At 46.3% G+C, this 18,912-nt stretch overlaps 1 protein-coding gene across 1 annotated transcript in view; it reads left to right on the forward strand.

Moving 5' to 3' along the window:
* LOC131285564 (MOXD1 homolog 2-like) overlaps positions 1-18,912 on the forward strand; it is a 115,133-nt gene that overhangs the window by 50,637 nt on the left and 45,584 nt on the right. Inside the window, exon 2 of the mRNA XM_058314423.1 lies at positions 6,915-7,439. Within this exon, the coding sequence (XP_058170406.1) occupies positions 7,083-7,439 (357 nt within the window). The 5' untranslated portion in view covers positions 6,915-7,082. The remainder of the gene's footprint in view (positions 1-6,914; positions 7,440-18,912) is intronic.

The following is an 18,912-nucleotide window of genomic DNA, read 5'->3' on the forward strand; positions in this document are numbered from 1 at the left end:
TTAAAACAACAACCAGGACTTATCTTAACACAATTTCAAATTGCACTTCAACAAGCATTGCTATCCTTCTCTCTCTCTCTTTCCCTCCTTTTTCTTTACTGACAACTTTGGCCACTTTCCCACCCGACAAAAATACCCTCCTACATTGTGAAATGACGAACAAGAAGCCGGACGTGCTGGAAAAAGCGGGACTGGGGAAAAAGTCTTCCAAACCAGCCTTAATCTAACATTCTGACCTCCACCCACCAGTGCACACACACCCACCCGAACACCGGAAGACACTCGGAGCTCGAGAGTTCGAAGCTCGAGAGTTTTGCGAAATCTTTGGATGAGTTGTTGAGAAAAGTTGCCAATGGGAAAGTTTCGCCCCCACCCTCGCCCGATTCAGGCAACTTTCTTGCCCGGGAAAAAGGTTACGCTTTCCAGTATCTTTCTGTTCGATCGCAATCTCGAGTGGTCTGTAAAGTTTAAATTATTCTTTATTATCAACATATCGCAAAACTCATCGTGAAACTCTAATGCATTATGTGAAGGAGTTTGTGTGTGTGTATGTGAAGGAGGTTTCCACGAGACCGGAAACCCGATCGGTTCGAAATGGCTTCGAACGGAGAATAGGGAATCGATTTTTCCAACCCATGAAGGTAGCTTCCGGGGGGAAAGAAGGCAACTTTGTCTGCAGCCGATTTGAGGTTGGTGGGTTTCGCTCCGGTACGGTTCACCGTAAGGATCGTTCCATGTAAGGATCTTCATAGGTTTCCTCACCCCCTCCTCTCTCTCTGTTAAACCACAACCAAGGGAAAGGATTTTCCCTCGGAGAAATACCGTGGCTTCAGAGTAGACAAGAAAAAAACACATTCAACCCGAACTCGAGGAAAATCTTAAACATCCTTCACGGGCGTGTGTTGGACGTCGTCGTCTGCAACGGAAAAAGGATTCTTCTGCGCTCTTTCTTTTGAACTTTGGCCACCCTGCTAAACCACCCACCGATTTTGGGCGTTCTGCACTTGAGGTATTTTTCCCATTTTGCTCTCCTTTTTTCCATTTCCACTGCCAAGACGTTGCGATTCGGCTTCAATTTGTGGCTCAACTTTGTACTCGACACTGTGGGTTGGGAAGGTGGGCGTTAAAAAAAAGTAAGGAAAAAGAAAAATCGTCCGAAAGCACCTCTCAGCGACGGCCATTGTAAACGGGTGAACCAGTTGTGCAAGATTTTTCCCGCATTTCTTCATCGCGGAAAAGGAAAATGACTGCAAGTACCGTGCAGGAACTACTCCGTTGGCCACGGGAGAGGATATTGATTTTCATCCGCCCACCAATACCAGCGTCGGGTGGTGAAGAAAATACAGCACGCCGCGGGTGGGTAGGTGTTTTCTTTCGGCTAGCGAACGAAGAAAACTGGGTCCGGGCCGCCCAAAACTAACCCAAAATGGGCACGGTGAAAGAAATACGAGGTTCGAGTGCGCCAAGAAAACACCCACCGTGTGTAAAAAAATGCGAAAAGTTACCCAACAACTTCGTTGAGGGTGGGGAGGGCAAGGAAAAGCGTCGAGGGTGTGTCGAGACGATCGAGAACATCTGCTTCTGCTCGTCGGACGAAACGGACGGACAAACCCGGGCTCGACATTGTCGGGAAAATGCGATTTTGCACTTTTCTCCGATGGAGCTTGTTTTACTTGCGATTTTCCTCGTTTTTCCCTTCTTTCTCCATTACAGGGAGGATAAAAAAAACACAGATCTAACGCTCAGTTTTCCACCGAACGACCGAAAGTGCCATGAAGCACCGTCCAAATGATACCCTTTTTCTTTCGGGAAAGTTTTCGCTATTTTACTTCGCTTTCCTTCCTGGGACCCTTCAGGTACCTTCCCGGTCCATTCCAGCTCCCATTTTCCCGTTTCAATGACCTTTTTACCAGCTTCCTAATCGTTTGATGCAATTCTCGATGGGTCTAACGAATGCGATGGGACTCTTGGTCTTCGGGACGAGGGAATCGAAAAGGAAGCGTACGAAAATCGAAGCCAGATACCGAATCCGGCCCCCGGCTTCCGCCACCGTCCGGCGGCGATGCATCCGTGTGAAAATTGTCAAAACGGGCGGTAATTGTTCGGAAGACGTTTAATGCAATTATTTCATGATTACGACCAAACATCGAAGAATCCTACTTGCGCTGAAGCCATCCGGGGTTGCGTTGGTTATTTGTTTGCCTGCTGCAGACTCGCCGGCACCAGGCGGGTTCCTTTTTTCCCGATGCTTTCCTCGAGAGTGCCAAGTTTTGGGCCCCGATTTGCAATTTCGGTGCAATGCGGAAGCAACGTGGAGGAGATTGTGAATGGAGTTTCCCAATTTCCATTTCCTTACTTTGTTGACAAGCAAGCACAAATCGAAGCGATCCTTGGTTGCTGCATGAAAAAAAAACTTGGCCAAAAGAGTTGAAGAACAGCTTTCCAAAAAAGCTTCGGGAAAAGCCGGGAAAGAAAAAAAACAGCCTCCAATGCCACAATCACAATCACGACCAGCGCTGGGGAAGCGAGTGTTCCACTAGAGTGCTGACACAAACATTTCGCGAATCTTCCATCACCAGCCAAGAGTTGAAGTTTCCCTTCCCTCTTTCCCGGTGGACCAGTTTCCGCGGGCACCAACCTCGCGATACATGATGGACTGGAGCAGAGAGTCGTTTGCCCCGAAACACCCAAGGCTGAAGGGAAATCTGCATGATGTAATAAATTTCGCTTCCCACCAGACCGCTTTTCTTGCTGCGAAGTTTCGGCCGAAGGTGCTTTTTCGGGAGTGAATCTTGATGGGAAGCTGTTTAAAGAGAGAGAGAGAGGTAAGAGCCGAGCGGGGAGGGAATCGTTCCGTTGCCTCACTTTGACTGCATTTTGCACAACTTCATGTAGGAAAGTTCCTTTGGTGCGGAAAGGCAAGCAGGAGGTTTTACACTCGTCGTTGCCTTTTGATTGCATCGCCTTCAGTCGACGGTGCAGGATGATGATGATGACGGCGAAACCGTGATGGCGTTGGGCGATGCGATTCAGGTTTTTTTTTTATTCTTTTTTTTTGGCAAATGGCGGGAAATTTCCCTTTGACAAATGAAATGTGCAATTGGAAGCGATGAAATGTGTTTGCCAAGCAGAATGGAATTACATGCACCGGCACCGGGAAAAGCTCGGGCACTCGGCAGGATGTTGGTGGAAAATTTGCCAGTGATAAAAGCGCCCGAAACCCGGCGATGGTGGGAGCGGATGAACGGTGAATAGTTCCGATAACGATGTTTACGTCATGCGCGTCTGCGACGGATGGCGTCCTCCAGAAGAAAACCTTCTTCTCTGCTAGCAATGCGAAGAGCTGATTGCAAATGTGTACGGCTGTGCTGACGAAGAACTTACGCTACATGTGAGTACGTGCACTAATCGAACGGCACCGAACGGCGCAGGGTTCCGGAGACATCAAAAGAACCCGAATCGATTGCTTTCGATGACATCAACGACTGGATTGATCCGCTCCGGAGGGTTCCTTGCCAGAGGATTTGCATTCGGTAGTAGCACCAGCAAATACGATGAAGGTTCTCGGTGTCGCAGGTCACTCGATGAATTCCACCCTCAAAACCGATGCCATTAGTGATGCCAGAGAGAAACCGCATTCGTCTTACGTGGGTGCACTCGTTCCCCGGGTCCATTTAATGGTGTAAGGGAAGTTTTCAATATTACTTTCATTTGTTATTCATTCGCAAAGGAAAACCCGACGAGGGGCGAACGTGCGAGGGACGGCTGGGATGGAATGCAATTATGAATTTGCATTAAGGTCGTAATAATAAACGTAATGCATCCACGAGAGGGGTTTTCGCATTTCTTTTCCGCACTAATCCCATTTCCCAGGCGCAAAATGGCGCATCCCGGGGGCGAATGTGTTGTGGGCTGGCAAATGGACCCGGGACACATTATAAACAGCTGGCGGAGCAAATGAACTGCCCTTGCGTGTGATGGCGCTGACGGGGACGAGCTTAAGGATGGATTTTCCACTTCCACTTTTTCCTTCGCCCGCCGCTGATAAACATTTGCAGAGGACCGTATCGTTACACTTCGTTTTTCATTCCGAGGCGACTCTGGTTCGGGGGAAAAAAAAGGTGTCCTAAAAATAGAAGAAAGCGAGAGAGATAAAATGCAAATGTGTTGCGCGCTTTAAGCGTGTCGTAACTTACATTAAATGGCACTTACGTGAAGATTTTCGCCAAAACGCTCCGGCACGCAAACGGTGATTTGGACGCAAACGCGGTGCTTTCAATCATCGTTCAAAGGGAGCGCAAATTTAACGCACCTTTCGTTTTTGGGAAGGTTTTTATTTTTCCGCGTCCGCTTTACGGCCGACGTCAACCGACGTCTCTGCTTTTTCTGGGTGTTGTTTTACCTTCACACGCCCGAAGGCTCTAGCGTGGGCTAGGTAAATATGTTTGTGTTGGGCGCTTCAAGCAGGATAAGCACCTCGTAGGCCACGAACGCGTTGTTTTGGTGGTGTCGGTACCGAGAATCGGCCAAGGAGGAGCTCTAAGGAGCGGGCGCTTCAAAAAGGATGATGATTTGATTTGGAAGTTCTGGGCGAAATCGGGAACAAGGTGATGTGCTTAGTCATATTGAGCCGCACCAAGTGGATCCACTGAGTGGCGGTTATTAGAGCCGAGAGCCGGTGGTGAGGACTTCAAGATCGGCCACGGGAGAACGTCTTGAGAAAAACCGATGATACCGATGCCCTTGGAGGATAAAGCGTGCTGGCTGAAGCTGCCGTACGGCACACAAAAACACATTACCATAATTATGATTTGATATTCTAATGATGATAATCTGACCGTCTGGAGGGAAATCGGAATAAATTGCTCATTTTGGTGCTCGATGTCGGTCCGCCAGTTGGAATTGTTGCCAAAATTCACGTCGTCTTCGATGACGGTTATCGAAGACGTTCAAGGGCAAGGCACGCTTTCCCGAGTAGGAGATATACTAAAGGTGTTGGGGTTTTTTTTAAATTCCCCGAGACGATAACGAGAAGGTTCTTTCCCAGGCAGCACGTGTCTACAGCTACGGAGACGACCTTTCTCGATTTATCGCTAATGTCGATCGTACTGTTAACCGTCTAAGCAGGCGTCTTCGTTGCCTCCTCGATGGAACACAAACGGAGGAGGTGAGTTTACACGACCATCATAATAGTCGAACCGATCGGAGCAGGCTCGACACGTACGTTCTCGAAGCGTCTTCAACGAAGGATATTGATTTTACTTCCCATCTCGAGCCCACGCCAACTCTACACACTGAAGTGCTTAAAATTATTGATCAATTTGCCCGCCGTACGGACGCTCGCTCGGGTGCCTTTCCACCAAACAATGGGCCTGTGTTTGACATTTAAAACGGTACAAAGCGGTGAAACGTTCGATGGGAGGCCAGTGAACCACTCTGCTTGCGTCACATCTTTTATTCAGTGTCTTCGGTTGCTCGAAAAATAATATCCTTTTCCTACGTTAAACCCTCGGAGGAGGGTTGGGCGGATGGGAATTGGGTGGTCGTGTGGAAAACTTACACAATGCTATCGTTTCCTTACGACGTTTCCGTCAATAAACCTTTGCTCTGTGAGTTCGAACCACCATCGAAGGATTCCCGAACAGCAAGTTGGAGCGGGAGTCATGTGCTTCATGGTGCTGTTCTGGTATTTTAAAGGGAGAACATTTGGATAGGTTTATGAGAAGGATGCCTTATTGATTCGGTACAGTGAGTACAAAAAGTATAAGTCTATACGAAAATTTCTTAGGAAAGTCATACTTCGGAGCGTTGTAGACTCAAGAAATTAATTCAAATGATCATTTTTGGTAGAGGATTGGCCAATTTTTTATATATCATCCAAATTTGTTAGTAAAACTTGAAAGCACAGATAATAATGGAAAAATATTACAAAAAATGCATTTATTATGAACGCAAAAAGTATTTGTCTAATTCGGATTGTTTTCCTATTTTAGAGACAACCAGAGAAAAGAGGATATAGATTTTATGTTTTGTAGACTATCCTTTTGATTCAATGACACTTTTAGTCGTGGCAAATTTGCTAAATTTGCTTAGACGGTGAGGTGTATTCTGTCCCATTGTTCTTGCAATGCGAACGAATGGAATCATCTAAGATCCATAGATTCCATAGATTTTCTATCAGGTCCATATCTGGACTCTGTAAGGGTGAATGGAGTTGTTTTGAGACATTATAAAGAAAGCAGAATTTGGTATTTAAGGCTGTTTGCCTTAGATCTTTTTGGATCATGTTGGAATATTCATCTTGCTTGTAGTCTTAACTTCTCGGTACTTTTTTTTAAATTGTTTTTCTAAATATGATTGTAGATTTTGTGATCCATCACCCCTTTAATGAAGTGCAACTGCCCCAGTCCCGCTACACTGATGCACCTCCACACCATGTTGGAACCTCCACCTGATTTCTTTGTTTGCATTTTGTTTGATATTCGTTGCTTATTTTTCGGGTTGTCTTTGAACGTTTTCGACGCATGAAGATATGCTTGATTTAAATCAAATGGGAGTATCATTTCATTAGCGTGATCTGTCATTAAGTAGTTTCACAAAAATCTCACAGGAATGTGACCAATTTCCAAGTAAACAAATATTTTTTGAGTTAGCTAAATAACAAATTTTAATTTATTTGTTTCTAATTTGTTTTACTATTACGATTTTGTATTTCTTTATTTGTTTCGAACAGTGTCAGTGCATTTACCGTTCCAGCACTAAATCCATTTGATGTTTTATTTTGCGCTAGAACTCTCTAAAATCAAGGATTTTTTAAAGAAAAACTTGTCCGTACGAGCACTTTTTAGCCTCACTGTATGATAGTTGAACAACTTATATTGAATGAAAACCTTCTCTTATTTCGTCTATTGCAGGTGATCGAGATTATTAAAACGACCCAAAGAATGCGTGTGTTTGCGGTTCGAGAAAAAAGTGAAATGCTAAAAGGGTGAAATGAGAAAGAGAATGAAGTGTTAGTGCAAACAAGGTGTTCGAATCCTTATTGAGGAAAAGAGAAAAGAAAGAAGTAAAATTCGCAAAGTATGTTACCTTCCATCAATTCGGGCGGCCAATCGATGGCTCAATCATTAGTGCGGATGTGTTTTCCGGTCGGCAGTGGGACCCCATTTTCCACCCGGCGGCGAAGGTGGACGATGGCGGCCGGTGTGCTGGTGTTGGTCGTGCTCAACCTGTCGCTGGCGTCGGCCGCCCACTGGGACCACGCGGTCTTCCTCGACGACGACTATCGGCTGCTGTGGAGCATCACCGGGCAGGATATCACCTTCGAGGTGCAGGCCCGGACGAAGGGCTACATCGGGCTCGGCTTTTCCAAGGACGGCACGATCTACGGCGCGGACATCGTTATCGGCTGGGTCGACCAGGGCCAGGTCCACTTCCAGGTAAAGCTCACTCGCATTCCCTTTTCCGTAAATCGTATGTAGGTTGCGCTGTAGGTCAATATTTCCGATAATTGGATTCCATGCTTGGCTAGGAAAAACTAGCAACCGCTCAGCGGAACGCTGGGGGGAAAAACCGGCTACGTTATGTGATTAGCGCAATATATTTCGGCTCGAGCTTTTCATCGCAACCATTCCACCGATCGTTTGCCGTTTGGCGATATTTATTGAAACGCTGCCGCGGGCGGGCTGGGAAAACAATTTCCATTTTTCCTCGGCCCCCACCAGCCATATCCACCTGGAGGAGAAAAAAAAACAAACAAACTAACCACCTACACATTGAACACAAAAACAAGAGTCCATTTTGGGGCCAAATCCATCCACCCAATCCCGACACGGATTCGTTCCGCCCCTCCGGCGAACGGTACGGGCTTCGGTGTATAATTTTCCCATTTGAAAACCCCCCTCCCCTACCGAGGGGGGTTCTTGCAGGGTGGGAAGGAATGGTGGGAAAAAATTAGAATCACAAACAATCCCACCGAACAGAAACATAAATGCGAACATAGCAGCGCGTTCCGCAAAATTGCCGCGCGAAAAACCTTTCGGTTTTGGAAAATTCAACAAAACATCCACATTTTCCGGACTCCTGCTCGGGCTGCTTTCAGCGCGTTTGTCGCGGTGAGGATTTTGCGGGTATCGGGAAGTGAATGCAAGTACAGGAAAATCGTCGTGTTTCAAAATGTCGTCGGTCCGCGATCCGTTCCCCGATTTTCCCCGTCCTCAAGGTTGCGAAAATTGTGTATCCTTTTGTTCCCCTTGGTGGTTGTGCGGGTGTTCGTGGATGGAAAGAAGCGACCCATTCGAAACTGATTGCCCAATACGTTATTTGATCCCGTAATGTTTCCTTTCTTAGTCCCGAAGGGAAGGTTGGTTGTTTTGTCCTCAGAGAGAGAAAAAGTGCGCTGTTATTGTTTTGTCTGTTTTACGGACGCAACCTGTAGCCATGGACACCAATCCCGATGACATTGGTTTCACTTCCTCAAGGACACGGACCGCCCGATCACGGTGGTTTCCTATCTGTGCACTATTATTAAAAAGGAAATGACGGGAAGGGAAGATGTCAACAGAAGCTTACTACCCTTGTCGGAAAAACTGAAGCCACACGAGGGGAGGGTGTATGGAAAACAAGAAAAAACCACCTTATTTGCTTCCAGTTTTTTATTTCACCTGAAAGCAATAAGGTCTGATGTTGATGTCCTTTTCCCGAAAGGTTCATTAATGCTACCAAAAATGTCATTACCTACGATGAAAAGATGGTTCTTTTATCGAAACCCGGTGTCCCTGAAAGCCGAAAGGTATTCCAGCAACGTGACCACTTTAGCTCGCTGGACCAAATTGAAGGTTCGCCGGTGGGAAATGCAACGTAATCATCGCTCGCTCTCGGACACACCCTCGGACACACGTCCGTGAGAGGAAAGCTCTCCAGCGCTGGTCATAAATTATTTACGGATCGTTTCATTGCGCCACGGATGACTCTCCTCGGCCCGGTTCTTCGCCCGTGCCCTGACTCGGCCCGGAACGGAACCACGGCTCATCAATATCCGACTGCTGAAAGGTGATTTATCGAACGAGAGACTAAGGCTACCTAATGCAGCGGGTTCTTCTTCTGCTGACTTTCCGTCGCGGGGTTCGTAATCATTGTTTGCGTTTTTTGGAAGTTGAAAATCCTCCTCTGTCTTCAGGTGGCAACGTGTCAGACGCCACCGGACGCGATGCAGCGGACCTGAGCCCGTGCGCTGCAGTAAAGGAAGTCGTTCAAAATTAATTTTGCGTTGATTTATTGTTATGGTTTATTGTCTCGAGAAGTAGCTTCCGAGCAGCGCTACCGTCGTCTGCATTCGCGAGCAAAGTCTCCAAAGACTGCAGAAGTGTGTTCGGAAGAGATAACTTCTGCAATTGTGTGAATTGTAAGCTGTCGGGGGTGGATTTGACGTCAATTGCAAAACAACTACGAGTCGGTGGAGATTGGTTCCTTATAATGTTATCAAAAGAAAATTCGAAACAGCTTTCAGGCACTTACAGCGTATAGAGTACGTCATTTAAGGCGTAGGAAAACGAAATTAGAACTCCTAACGAGAGTTTCATCTACAATTTTATTTCGTTGCCATGCCGTCCTCAGCCCATTCTGGTGAAATTTAAAACAGTCTCGGTGATTTCGAAAGAAATTGTGTCGCGTTTTCCCGAGACAAAACAATTGCAAAAGGCGATGGCGTTCGTAAACATGTCAAACAAGCAGCACTTTGTACCTTCGCTTCGTTTTGGCTTTCGCCCTATTTGCAAGTGCGCGCTGCAATGCGCTGCGCGATATCTAATCTAAAGTTTTCCGACAACGGTGCTGCCTCCGACGATGTCTCGGGGCCTCGATAAATGCTCCGGCGTTATGCCATCTTTCTGCTGCGTCCGACTCACGGCAAACGTACGAACCGCGAAGATCTTTGCTCCATTGGCTTCGGGCCAATGAGATTTTACTATTAATAATTTACTTTTACGAGCTCACAACTACGGAGTGGAAAGGCGCCTTGCATCGCCATTTTGGTTGGGCTGCCGTTTCCGCGAGGTGAGCCTACCGTCCCGGTCTGGCCAAGCTCAAGTAGTTTCGGATGAGAGGCCTGATAAGCCGACGAGAGAAATGGCCTACTCCCCGGGGGTGGTTGGGAGCCGGGGTCGAGATTGTGACGCAATCCCCCCAACCCGACCCGGGAGGAATAAAAGCGAAGGGAAAAAGGATATGGTGAAATAAACCAAGATATCCGACTTGACGTGCTCGAGGAGGGGAATATAAAGATGGAGCGAGAAAAAAAAAACACAAACACAACGTGGCCGTTATCGGGACGATTCCGGTAGCGTTCGCATCATTCCGTGCAAGGCGAGGGAAAATTAAATGCTCGCTCTTTATCATCGCCCTCGAACCATCGCCGCAAGGATCGGAGCGGTGGATTGCTTGATGGACCTGAGGATTCCTTACGCACCGACGTCTCGGGCCGGGCGTGCTCGTTACCAAAGTTATCGGCTTCTTATCTCGCGCTGGTTCTGCGTCGGAATCAGCAGTTTTTCCGACCTCACCATCGATGCGCCGCAGAAAGGTGAGAAAATAACTAACTGGAGTGAACCGAAACGGAACAATCTAATTTCGACTCGTCCTGTCTCGTCGAGCTTCGGTTGCTCAATCAGACCGACGGGCGGATATTGGGAATAACGAAAAAAATCCCCCTTGTTCGCAGTTCCTTGTTCAACATTTGGGGCAAGTGTGCGCTGCCTGCCGAGTGTGGTTTTGTTCCAAGTGCAATAACCAGCAATATAATGTAACTCGGCACCTTATTTTTATAGCCCCCGTGCCGAGTTCATGTAACGCAAATGTTTCCCACTTTCGGGGTGACTGCAAGGTTTTTCGGCCTTCGCACCACTATAATCAGATGTATAATGGATTATTGGACCCGGACCCGAATGGCGGGCGAATATCTGAATATAAAACTTTATGGAAGCAAATTAATTATTAATGAAAGTACATGCTGAAAATCATTTCAACCGGCGGGAAACAAACAAAATTGATGTAAAGAAAAGGTAGGATCGATGTAGCATTAATTAAGTTATGTAGCGCTAACCGAGGTGTGGGAAGGGCTTTTTCCTGCTCCTGATTTTCCCTTCCTGAAACGATTCATTCCATAGCATCGAGGTAATCTCTTTGGAAATGTTTCTTAGAAAAGCTTGTTTTGATTCGAAAATCTTACCATTGGGTAACCGATAACCAACCGATTCGATCAGATAACAACTTCGATCCTTCGGGTGGAGTTCTTAAGAGAGAAAATCACTTACATCAGGGCAACAAGGGAAAGGATTATAGTTTCTCTCTTCATCAATGTGGTGAATGGTCTACTCCCCGAACTAGTTCTTCTCTTCCCCGCGTCCTCAAAGACGTCCATGAGCTGGTCCAGACCTTGGTCCGAATGTGGCTTTGCCTAACCGCTGCCTCACAAAATCCTTCTGCTGAAGCACTCTGGCCTTAATGATCTAGAAATAATTTAATTTACGCTAAATTTATTCCACTATCCTGGCAGGAAGCTGGATTTCGGTCGGGGGACCGGTTCCTGCAAGTGAAAAACATCGAGCTACTGCAAAATCGGCGAACGGGCGATTGCTCAAGTAAGCGCACTGCGAAAAGGCACTTAAAGCTGCACATTCTCTGCACCCGCTTTTCCCCCAATCGGCTCGCGTCCATTCGGGGATGGAGTTTGGGGATTTGTAATTAGGAAGCCCTCGGTGTCCCCTCCGGGGGGGCCATGCAATCCGATACACCTTGTCCCCTCACCATCCAAGGGGTGGTTCATTATTATCGTTATTCCGTTTCCCTTTCCCAGCGATGACCCGGGAAGTTTAATGCGCTGGAAATGAGCTCGCCAGTTCCGGCTTTCGGGTGCTTTTTTTCCTCACTTCCCGGTTTTCCTCCGTTTGGGAAGAAATTAGGCAAAGGATATGGTGCCGCATTCGGTGGAGGAGGTTTCCGTTTTTCCGTACATTTCGGGCGTCTGTTTCAATGTTCCTTTTTATCCCCCGCTTTTCCGACGGTGCCCTATCACAGTAACTACCCCAAACTCCCTCCCCCCACGCGTTGGGTCGTTATCGATCGGCGTGGAAGAGGGCCGACCGGAAAGAGCGGCGTCCACATTTACGCCACCGCACCCGGCCAGAATCGAAATTAATGAGGTTTTACTTATGGGGTCGAGATTTATTGCTATCACGTGTGAACCCCGGGAAACACCGGTAAAACTCACCGGTGGAAAAAGGATGTTTTACGTTACTGGGTAGGTTGCCAAGATATCCTCCAACCGGGCGGGAAGAAAAAAAAACCACGATTCCTCCCCCCCACCCACCCGCCATGTGCCTGTTTTACGATTCGTTTCAATTCGATTACTGTGTGTACGATGTGGTTCCTGGCTCGTTTCCGGAACGGGCCCGACTCCGGCTCGCGCGAATCAAAAGGGGGTGGGCGGGATCGGGAGGATTTTATTTTTCGCCTTCCAAAAGTTTTCTTTTTTCCCAACACTCGATTTTTCGGAAGCGTCGTTCCGGGTAAATTAAGCTGTTTTATTTCGTTCGCTACACGGCGCTTCGCAAAAAGGTAATTTATTGATCGTGTGCGATTATACGCCCTGGGAGAGCGCGCGAGCAGATCGGTCGGCACTAGATTATAAACTGTGAACCCATTCCCGATGCCCGGTGATTACATCTAAATGGCGTATAAATTAAATAGAGCAAAAGGTTTTGCGCCCCGGCAACGGACGCCCGCTCGAAAAGTCACGAAAATTGCACACACATAAATTGAGTGCTAAGTTATTCCGCCGGTGAATTGAGAGCGGTGGGCAAGGATTCGCTCCGTGTTACCTTTTATCTGATGGGAAAATAATTGCGAAAAAATACAATTTTCGCTGCATTGATCAAGACGGCGAGGGGTTGGAGTTGGGATGAGCGTGGTTCGCCGGGGGATTACCATTCTTTTTCCGATTGTAGCACGTGACACTGACAGAAAGTTTTCCCAAATCGCAACCGAAAGGTTTTCCAATCGATCATGTAGTAAGTGAGGGTGTTTAACTTTTTTTAGCCTTCTGCCCCCTTTGGAAAGCGATTGGCGAAACAATGCGTGGCGGGAAAAAATACACTTTCGAAGAATTTCTTCCTCAAATTTCCCCTTTTGAGAAACAAATATCAAAAGGAACAAAACTTTGCTACTTCCTGTCACACTTTCCCCGAATGGGATTGCTTTGCAACGAGGGAAACGCATCTTCGCCTGATGCTAGGGATGAAGAGATTTGGAAATTTCATCCCAAAGCAACGGCGACGCACCGTCTTTGGGCCGGGGAAAGCGATTTCCATTCCACAGCCGGCCCAACCATCCTTCCGAATGGCTAATTTATGATTGGCACATGACGGAAAATCCACTCTCTCCCACTCTTGCGCCATTCCTGGGTTGGCTTCGGTGGGATACATAAATATTTTCAATTTTCACGCCATAATTGACGTTCGATGCGGATCAAAACCGAGTGCGTGCTGATGCCAGGCGGCTTTGGGAACGGAAAACTCCTGGTTGAATATCTTCGCTTACTTCTGCACACCGAGGATTTGCTCGAGCTGAGCGGGGCGAAATACGTTCTGCGATCGGAAAATCCAGGGCCGAGCCCAACCTCTTCGGCTACCCTCCTTCCCTAGGCAGGGGATGGGGATTTTTGCCATCGCCGTGGCCGCTTGTGATGTCATTTACATAAACAATTTCAAGCCGAATCAACGGTCCGATATAAATCCGATAAGCTGTTGCGTGCCCAGCGTGCGTTGCTGGAAAATCGGAAGTTTGTTCCCTTTTCTGTTCATAATTTTGTGTTTTTTTTTGTTTCCTTTGAGTAAATTGTTTCGAAAAGGCGGGATAGTATCAAAGGGACGTGAGTGGATTTCTGCCAGAATCGATTTTTCCTTCTTGAGGAGGTTCGTTTTTCTTGGAATTTTCCACTTGACTGTGAGTTCATAACTTGATCGAGAGTCAAAAAACTGATCCATTGGAAACAGTACACATCGTTTCGTCAAATGAGACATCACGGAACGTTAGTTATAATTTTCCTGCTAAAATTTCAAACAAAGCATCGAACATTTACGTCGTAAAATGGATAAAATCTTGCCTCAGAAACGAATGGAAATCATACCAAGGCATGGAAATGGTGATTAAATAATTCTCAAAAACCATACCCACGCCATTGTCGTTCGGAAAACCTGACGCCACACTGGCGTAACTAATTTCTTCAGCAGCCCGGGCAAATTCGATGCTTCCAGTAATCAAATCGTTACTGCCCCGCGGGGTTGCGGTTAAAACTTTCACGGAATTGTCTTATAAATTGTAACGAACCCCATCAATCAAATGAATGAATCCGGACTCCGGGTCAAGGGGAGGGTAGAATCAGAAGAAACAGAGGAGGAGAAAATATAGCTAAAGGACATTGTTGGGGAGCTTTGGAGCAGATTTTCCATTTCATGGGTCGTTTGCATCGGGCGTGGCGTTACGATTTTGGAGTGTATTTTTCATTTTCTGCCCAGATTTGCCACTTGGCTTCCCCTGTTTATTCAATTTTTCATTTTTCTGCTGAACCGGCCGGTTCGGTCGAACGCCACCGAGTTGAAGTGTTTGCAGTGAAAAGGACATTAAAATTAGTCGGAATCGTTTCGGAGCTTTTCGTTGAGTTGAATGAAACGAGTCACACAGAACACGTTTTGAATGTTTCTTCGTTTGAATTTGTTTTTCTTTTTTCTTGACACGATGTAAAACATGTACTGCAGGCATTTTTGAGAATTTTGAAGAATTTCTATCTTATCACTCTACGTTGCCAAAAATGTGTAGGTTTGGTTTGAAAACGAATATTTACCCTGTAGTCTCTTCGACTCCGTTGCCAGCAATTAATTGAGTGCCTTTTCTTCTGACTCGTTTCTCGTTGTCAAACGTCGGAAAATCCCGCTCTCGGTTCGAGGAAAAAGGGTGAAAAAAAGACACCGATCGATCGAGTCCCTTTCGCTCTGGCAACGGTAAACCAAACTCAGCAGCGATATTTTTATCAGGGAAATGGAACACCCATTCGCCTTGCGCGCTTTCACCATTGTCTTCAAAATGATGGATGAATGTGCTTTTGATTAAGATATCCTCACGTCGGCAGGCGGTGTCCCAGCAACTTTTTCTCGCTTCCAAGCAAGGATACACGCATTCGCATACTTGGATGCGTTCCGTGTTTCCATTTGACGCAAGACTTCCCCTTGGGAGACGAATGTGTCCAACAGACGGTGACGAGCGAACGTTCGCTCCTGCGTTTGCTTGTTGCTCTCGAAGCCATGTTCAGTGACGCCCGCAGAGATAAAGAGTTTTTCTTTTGCGATGGGGAAATCTTTACCGCTTTTGTTTTTCTTACTATCCCCATGGAAAGATGTAAAACAGCTCTATTACTTCTGTTATGCGGGGAAACATGGAGTTTTTGTATTCAAACAAAGGTTTTTTTTATGTTTGAAAAATAATGATTTTTAACTTTAAACTGTAAAACACTTTTGAACCAATATGTTCCACAAACAAAATGATTTAAAACTTTTAAATTTTTGAGTTTGGCATTTACACAACCTGTTTTTCTTAAAGACTTGCCTAGCAAGATTTGTAAACCCCGCTGAATGCTTGTGTTTTCCTCTTTATTCAATGAAACAGATGTCTACGGACCTTTTCTTTATCTTGAGGGTTTGGAAATAAAACAAAAACAAACATAAATTTGAACGTTAGTTTTATTACGATTCTTTTACGTTCGCTCAACAACGCTCCATCTTTCGGCGAACGACACACCACACCAAAGCCAAAGCTGACCAACCCAACGTTTTTTCGTCTCGATGGTGCCTTTTCCTTCGTTGACGATGGGCAAGAAAATCCCCTGCCGAAAATGAGTCTTTTCTTTCAACCTTTCTCGCATGGCAGCAGGTGGGGAAAAACGGTGCATTGGGACAGGCTGTTATCGCGCGCATACACACACCAACATCGGGACCAAACTGATGGAGTATGTTTTTGGCCCCTTTTCCCACCGTTTGCGTACCTGTAAAGCCATTTTCCGGCCTCGAGCACGTGGGGTTGGTTGGTTCACTCGTTACGTATACAGGCGCCTTGATGTGTGGGACAAAGGATATCAACAGTCGGAAGCTTGAGGATCCTGGCGAGAAGGCTAAGAAGTGGGAAAACTCGTTAGCCTTTAGCTTACTTTCTTTCTGCGGCGACACCAAGCGCTCGAGAGGACAGGTGCTCCCGAGCGGAAGGAAAAGATATAAAAATGAAACCCGGTGTTTCCAGCGACACCAGCGTCAAAAGGAAAACCTCCTTTCCAGCCCTGCCTACCAGAGCCCCCCCGGTGGGAAGATGAATGTGGGTGGGAAAAAGGGCAAACGATTGGAGGAAAACGATACATCCAATGATGCGTGTCCTTCTGGTCGACACCGAAAATGGCAACGACGACGACGACGACGTATGTTCGATGAACCATTCACGAGCGCTTCGTCCTTTTGGGTCTTTCGTACACTCCGTACTTGAAGAGTCTGGGGTTTCCTTGGCCATGTTAATCCAAGCTATGTGTACACACATAAATAATGTGCTGTTTATTGATTTTGTATTATGTGATCGAACATAATTTTCAAAAATCTCTTTCTGCTCCATTTTGCTTGCTATGGTTCGATTTTCATTGCGGTGATGTTGAAAGGTTGATAGGTGCTTGTTTATTGTACTAGCATTACGCCACTGGTTTTTCCGGCATGAAGACTATTTTTTAAATATTCATTATGCAACACTATTTTCATGTTACTGTTATTCGCATCACGAATGAAACTATTGATTTTGTGTTTTTGCTCGTTGTAATTATTTTCCGAACCACTTTTCCCGCTGAAAACAATCGCATCGATATCGCAATTGATATTTATCGATTGACTAACGGGCGAAAGCTTTTGCCTCCGGTCCGGCAGGGATTTCAAACCTATTCCCGGGCTCTCTGATAAGCGAATCCCTCGTGGATTACTTTTGCAATAAATTAATTACACTTTCAGTCCGAGCGCAGCGAAAAGCTGCGGCATCCGGGCGAACTTTGCGACGGGCATTAGTGGGGAAAATTACTCCGTGACCGTGTACCGTACGCGACGCCAGAGCCCGATTTCCCGGTAGTGCCATTCCGGGACCCGCGGCTCAATCCCGCTGTGACACATTTATCATTGAAATTATTAAATTGCACCATGGCTTGGAGGAAATTCGTGATGCATACGCTTTCCACTGTTGTATAGAAAGCGGTTATTTTTCGTGGGATTCCGGTAGCCCATGCTTTCGTCCTAGAGGAAGCGTCGTTTGGCAGTAAAAAATAAAAGGTCCGGGAAAAGAAAGGCGCCATCATCCCGTGCGTTCATCCGGCACCAGTTCCGGGAGATTCTTGTATGCGATCTACCCCAGATATCCTGTCGTTTGGAAGCGTTTGAATATTGTTCTGGAAAATCCAAACAAAGAACAAAAAAACGACTGGACAGATAATGGCAAATACTCCCCTTTTTTTCGCCACTACCATGGTTGACCACTTCCGGGAATCAGGGACCTTCCGACGACACCCGCCGGTGGTGAAATGAAGGTTTTCCCGTTGAACGTTTGCGGGTCATTCGGCTATTTTGGGACACTTTATCCTTTGCTTCCCTTTTTTAATATTTGGTTCTTTTCCCGCCCACGATGGGCAGTAAATTTTTATTTAGCTTCCTAGGACTGTTCAAAAGTACTCTAGCTTTCCCGGACAATATTGTGCGCTTCGCCCGACTGTCGATATCGGTTTGCATGGTTTTGGTTTTGGTGAGATTTAACTTTGCCTTCCATAAATCTTCATTACGGGATTCCATTTCGATTTCTGGTTACCCTAAACGGGTTGAAATTGGACATAAGGAGCTAGTAGACTCGATAGGAAAACCGTATGAAAATTTAATATGTTTAGATATTTTCGGCTAACTGTTGAAGAAGAAGTTTCTAAGTGTTTTAGTATTGGGATCGATTCTAAGAACAATAAAGAAGAATCAAAGGAAGTTTTATGTTTGTCAATTTTCCTTTCATTTATCATACACAACGTTTCCTTTCTTTTCACTCGGAAAACCTTGTTAACAAAGAAGCTTTTTTTTCTGCGAAAGGAAAACAAATGGTTCATATTCGTCGTAACGTTTTATGGAGGCTGTTGCGAGCCATTCCTCACCTTCCGAAAGGCCATTTCCATTAACTTAAACGGTTGCTACCGGAAGGAAGTGTGGCCTGTTTTCCGAACCCGCCAGTAACGGCCGTCCATTCGTGGGCCCGAACGTGCTATTTCCGGTCGGCGGTTGCCACGACATTTACTGCCAAGGCAATGGGCCAACGAAAACGGCCCATTGGAGGGAAGAAAAATAAAACACGGGCCTAGGCTTTTGGGGAAATATTTGTATTTCGTCTAACGCGTCGGAAATATAATAAACACGCTGCCCGCAATAGAGCAACCCAGACATGGAGATGCTATCGATCGATCGAGCAGCGGGAAACTATATTTGGGGGTCCCTCGAAAATCTTGGGACCACGGCTTGTTCGCTTACCTTGACGAAGGGCAGCCCGGAGTGGTGTTGTTGCTTGGGTAATTTGGGGGATTCATCATTCATCAATGCGCTGATTAATCATCGAACGGGTGAGAATGCGCGCGCCGAAACGACGTACCAATAAAAAGGCTCCGGAATAAATCTTCGGAATCCAATGAATCAATCGGACCTTGTGGATGTCCAGGAAATCGTTGGCGTGTCTTTCGATTGTGCACGGGGTTTCATCCTCCACCCCCGGAACTGTCCACAGTTCGATCTGTTGAATCGAACGAATTCATCACCATCCGAG

Source organism: Anopheles ziemanni, chromosome 3 (genome assembly GCF_943734765.1).
Source record: "Anopheles ziemanni chromosome 3, idAnoZiCoDA_A2_x.2, whole genome shotgun sequence".
Taxonomy (NCBI): Eukaryota; Metazoa; Arthropoda; class Insecta; order Diptera; family Culicidae; genus Anopheles; species Anopheles ziemanni.